We start from the raw sequence: 5,391 nt of genomic DNA on the forward strand, positions 1-5,391 counted from the left end.
AGAGAGGACATCAGCACTTTGATTTGGATGCTCTGGTTTAAACAGCACATGGTTCATAACAGGAAACAGGACACAAGGACATGTGACAGCGGTGAGGAAACCAAGCATCATCTTACACCAGGCTGTCAGAAACATGCGGCTGAGAGCTGCAGACTGACCCCAAACCTCATTAAAGTCACTGACAGCGAAACTTTCAGGTCCTGTTAAACAGAATCAGTTCTTTTTCTCAGTGACGCGCTCGTTCACACTTCCCACCAGCAGATGGCGCTAATGCACTATTTCCCTGTTTTCCAACCACTAATATCTGCCTTCAACTGACGGAACTTCACATTGTGACACCAGGCGGAAGTAAACAAAGAAAAGGCGGAAGAACCGTTAGCTTTCCTCCCGTGTGTCTGAGCACGAAGTGTGTGAGCTGAGTGTGTGAGCCGCGGCAGCAACGATGCCTTCAGTTCAGTATCTGAGAGAGTTCATCAACGAGCGACTAACTGCTGCTGCTGAACAAATATTCTTGGAGTTTGAAAAAACGATCGTCCAGTACGAGGAAGAGATCGACCGTCAGCGCAGACTGCTGGATATCACCTGGAAACCCCAAATCAAGCTGCACAGGACAGGTGAGTGTCCCTCTGAGGGAGGATCCTGATCACAGCTCTGCGGGACGTTTCTGATTGTGAGGTAGAAAAACCTGAATGCATCATTTTCACCGAGCCGGTGTGTGTGTGTGTGTGTGTGTGTGTGTGTGTGTGTGTGAATAACTCTGAGCTGATGGACTCTGAGTTTGTCTTTAATGACAGTTTAATCCGAGCAGCTGCTCAGTGAGATGCAGCTCAGATGCTTCTTATCTGTGATCAGTCTGTTTACCTTCAGACAGCTTGAACTTTAAAACTGATAGATGTAAAAACAGGGCTCAGAGTCTATTGGAGAAGCTGGCTGGTGTCATTTGTTGCCATCAGGCTGTGAGCATGTGCTGTTTATATCAGAGATAAACTGAGAACATGACACACGTATGAAATTATGAGTTTAGAGCTTATCAGTGTCTTAAAATGGAACTGCAGCGCTGGCTAGTGTGAAGCTTCTGACAATAAAAATTCATATATGAACTTTAATTTGTATCATATTTGTTACAGCTGGTTTTTTTCAGTTCATTGGTTGCATTTTTATTATTTATTTATTTTTAATTAATTTAGGATTTTCAGTGGAGAGAAACCCACTGATGATGTAAGTCTCAAAAACTCACAAAGACTCACAAATATGATACACCAGGTGTTAAGGAGTTAAAGACTTCAGCAAATGAAACAGAAACAATCAACAGTTTCTCCAGATCTCTGTCAGTGTCAGTGTATCTACAGGAAATGTTGCAAAATGATGATTTGGTTAAAAATGTCTGCCAGCTGACTTCAAACCTGCAGAAGCACTTTGGTTAACAGCAGCTCTTCTGAATGGAGCTGCTGATAGTTTTTAAGCTGCTTTTACTGCTCAGGGGACGAGCTTTCATGTTCCAGAGCAGCTGACATTAACTTCCACTATGGACCCGCCTCATCTGCAATAATTCAGCAGTCGTGAATGCACAAATACAAAAGTCAGCCATTACTTTTATGTAACTCTGGGTATAATCGGCTCTGCTCACAACCTCTTGAGATTCTGAGGAGCGAAGCTGATTTTAAAAAATGAGTCCAACGTCTAACATCATCACTTTTCTTCTTCTTGTGTCCTTTTTTTCCCTCCAGACGACCCACAGCAGCCTGTCTGTAAGGAGGAGGAGGAGGTTCTCCCTGAGCAGCAGCTCTGGAACCAGGAGAGGAGCTCCAGTGTGGAGCAGGAGGAACCAGAAGCTCCACAGATTAAAGAGGAACAGGAGGAACTGTGCAGCAGTCAGGAGCGAGAGCAGCTGGGACTGAAGGAGGAGACGGATACCTTTATGGTGACTGCTGCTGAGGAAGGAGAGCACAGTGAACCAGAAGCAAACACTGACCAGCTCCCCTCTCACAGCTCTGACACTTTTATGTTTCTTCAGTCCAAATCTAAAGAAATATTTGAAGTTATTAATAATTCTATCCTGTACGAGGAAGAGAACGACCATCAGCACAGACTCATGGATATCAGCTGGAAACCCGAAATACAGCTTCACATTACAGGTATGTAAAAGTCTGAATGAAGTCACACATGAATGGGACTCATGTAAGTTATGAATCTGAATCATGATCAACATGTTTGAAGGAGGTCAGGAGAGAGGTCTAACAGTCGGCGTCTGCAGCCTTCTGTTGAACACGGTGGAGGTGCTGTCATGGTTTGCGCTGCATTTCAGCCAGTGTTGGAGCTCATATTAAAACTGAAGGAATTATAAATGCAGAAAAGTACATGCAGATTTAATCCACCGTACAATATCACCTTGAGACTGGAAATGGCTTCATTTTCAGTCTGAGCATGATCACAAACAGTCAGATGATGCATCGGAAGGTCATCTAGATGGTGCTTTACTGTGTGTTTTTTCTATGAGTCATGGATCAGTCTCCCTGGAACTCAGACCTCAACATTGTTCAAGAAGTGTAGGGTTTTGACAGGCAACAAAACAAAATTCAGTCAATATCCAAAGAATATCTCTAAATCTTTTTCAGGAACCCTGGAGAACTCTTTTTTTCAACACTACCTGAATAAATGACAAAAGCTGCCAAACTGTTCAGTCTGTGGTGAAGATTAAAGGTAGCCAAACCACATTAATCAATACCAAATATTTAAAATTGTACAAACCTTTGCTTTGTATACTGTATAATGCATTTGGTTTTGCACACATTTCAATAAATCTGCCGTTTCATTAACTTGCTACATCATTTCCTCATTTTCCAGGCAAAACATAAATGAAGGATAGCTTTAGACTTTTGCACAGTATTACACTTTTATTTATCTCACTCGTCTGTAAATTTTTACCAACTGACATTTTTAAAATACACATGCAAAATATAAACATTTATTTAAATGTACTGGAAATGTATTCAAACTGAAAGTTCTTTAAAGAATCGACTAAAAGACAAAAACCTGCATGAATGCCATAAAAACGACACAAACACAATCTTTTTATTTTGTTACTGTTGGTTTGTCGTGTCATACTGATCATTTATTCATTCAGTATATGTTCACTGCCTGCAGCTTTTCTACCTTGCCATTTAACCTCTCTCTTCCTCTGTTGATTTCTGGAGTGGCAGCCTTTGTGGATGACACTTATTTTCTCTGTAAAAGTCTTATTTTGACAATGTGTTTTCTCGGGGATGTTTTTCTATTATCACATCACTTTTCTTTTTCTCGTGTCCTTTTGTCCTTCCAGACGTCCCACAGCAGCCTGTCTGTGAGGAGGAGGAGGTTCTCCCTGAACAGCAGCTCTGGAAGCAGAAAAGGAGCTCCAGTGTGGAGCAGGAGGAACCAGAGGGAGAGCAGCTTGGACTGAAGGGGGAGACTGATACCTTTGTGGTGACTGCTGCTGAGGAAGAAGACCACAATGACCCAGAAGCAAACACTAACCAGCTTCTTTATCACAACTGTCCTATGAATGAGAGCCAAAATCATGAAGGAAGCTGGAATTTAGATTCAGGGACAAATGGTAACTCAGAGAGTCGGTGTAACTCTGACACAGGTAAAAAGTCCTTAACGTGTGATTTTTGTGGAAAATCCTTTAAGAATAAGTACAACATGAATCAACATCACAGAATCCACACAGGTGAGAAGCCGTATTCTTGTGAAACATGTGGGAAAGGTTTTTATGTGTCATCATCTCTTAAAAGCCATAAGACTACCCATACAGGTGAGAAACCATATTCTTGTAAAACATGTGGGAAAAGTTTCACACAGAGGGGTAGTTTGACTATACACATGAGAACGCACACAGGTGAAAAGCCGTATCATTGTAAAACGTGCAGGAAAATATTCACATGTAGCAGTCATTTATCAGTGCACATAAGAACACACACAGGTGAGAAACCATATTGTTGTAAAACATGCGGGAAAATGTTCACATACAGAAGTCAGCTGTTCGGGCACATAAGAACGCACACTGGTGAGAAACCGTATCATTGCAAAACATGCGGGAAAATGTTCACATATAACAGTCATTTGTGGCGTCACATGAAAACTCACACAGGTGAGAAACCATAATGTTGTACAAAATGCGGAAGAATGTTCACATCCAGAAGTGTCTGTTTGGACATAGAAGAACTCACACCGTTGTATCAAGCGTATCATTTTCAGAAATTGTAGTCTTGAAACATGTGGAGAGAAGCCAAGCGTGAAAGAAGATTGGCAGATTATACGTGTTCACAGGAGAGCTTTCAGAGTTCAAATATCTTTAGACTGTGTTCCGACAAGCATCATTTATTGCATGATTATTATGTATAAAGCAGAGTTTCATCTAATCTGTTCTCATCTAATTCTTCAGTGAAAATATGGTGACTCTTAAAAAATGAATTTTAGTTTTGGTTTTATTTATTGATATACAGTCTTTATTTACAGGGGGATTGAAACTCAATTTGTATATTAAGTTTTGTATTTGCTGTCTATTAATGGATAACCAATGACTGTTGCTGGTTGGTGTCTTGTGATGTAAAACTGCATTCGAGGTATTTGTTTTTTAATAAATAGAAAATGTTGACTTTTTTTTATTTTGTTTTTTATATTTGAAGCTATTCACTTTATTTGGTTCATAATATCTTTGGTTATTTAGTTCATTTAGACTGACTTTGTTTTGTTGTGTTTTATCTGCATAGCAGTAACTAATGACAATAATAAAGTAGAAAGTTTCAAGGAGATGATTGTTTCCCTTGGACTCCTCCAGCCTTCAGCAAAGACCTCGTTCCTATAGCTGCACATATGTTTCTCTGCTTGAGAGCACAGTGTGAGGCAAAGATGTTTTTCCTGCATCAGGGGGACCTGCCAGAGCTGAGGAAGGCTGGTTTGAGCTCAACTTTCATTCAGCATCGCTTTAAAAGGTCAACGAGGGTTTTAAGCAGAGTAGAATAAGATGGAATAGGGATAAATGAAGATAAGGGTTTACTTCAATTTTACCTTTATAATGTTTGAATAGATTTTTATAGATTATTGCTGTTAGCCTTCTGCATGCATTAAATAAATTGAATCTGTTATTAAAGTAAAGCCCACCTGTCATTACTTATTTCATTCAATAGTTTCTTTCAGATTGTGTGTTAGAGAAACATTTTTACCCCTTTACCTCCATCATTTTGGTTTGTGTACACCTGAACTTTGTTGAAAACTGTTACACAGGGGTCTATGTCTGTTCCTCAGACTCCTCCCACCTGAATGCTGTCATTATACAGCCACTTGAGCTCGGTCCTTAAGATGTTTGAGATTAAATATCTGGCACTATGGCTCCATGAATATGGACTCTCA

General features: G+C 40.2%; 1 protein-coding gene across 2 annotated transcripts; it reads left to right on the forward strand.

The window, feature by feature from the left end:
• Positions 1-337: 337 nt before the first annotated feature.
• Positions 338-5,136, forward strand: LOC113010271 (uncharacterized). 2 transcript variants are annotated; one of them, XM_080292387.1, is made up of 4 exons: positions 338-614; positions 1,728-2,135; positions 2,616-2,700; positions 3,320-3,458. In XM_080292387.1, the coding sequence occupies exons 1-3, from the start codon at positions 443-445 to the stop codon at positions 2,657-2,659; spliced, it is 624 nt and encodes a 207-aa protein (XP_080148513.1). In that variant the 5' UTR covers positions 338-442; the 3' UTR covers positions 2,660-2,700; positions 3,320-3,458. The 2 variants fall into 2 exon arrangements, with proteins under 2 accessions (XP_080148513.1, XP_026005066.2); XM_026149281.2 differs by lacking the exon at positions 2,616-2,700 and having other exon boundaries at positions 351-614; positions 3,320-5,136.
• The last annotated feature ends 255 nt before the right edge of the window (positions 5,137-5,391 follow it).

This window comes from Astatotilapia calliptera, chromosome 18 (genome assembly GCF_964374335.1).
Source record: "Astatotilapia calliptera chromosome 18, fAstCal68.1, whole genome shotgun sequence".
NCBI classification, from domain to species: domain Eukaryota; kingdom Metazoa; phylum Chordata; class Actinopteri; order Cichliformes; family Cichlidae; genus Astatotilapia; species Astatotilapia calliptera.

Bases quoted from the DNA above. Each gene is read 5' to 3' on its own strand.
- LOC113010271 (XM_026149281.2), top strand. From the start codon at position 443: ATGCCTTCAGTTCAGTATCTGAGAGAGTTCATCAACGAGCGACTAACT. The intron at 615-1,727 runs GTGAGTGTCCCT...TTTTCCCTCCAG, and splicing joins AATCAAGCTGCACAGGACAG to ACGACCCACAGCAGCCTGTC. The intron at 2,136-3,319 runs GTATGTAAAAGT...TTGTCCTTCCAG, and splicing joins AATACAGCTTCACATTACAG to ACGTCCCACAGCAGCCTGTC.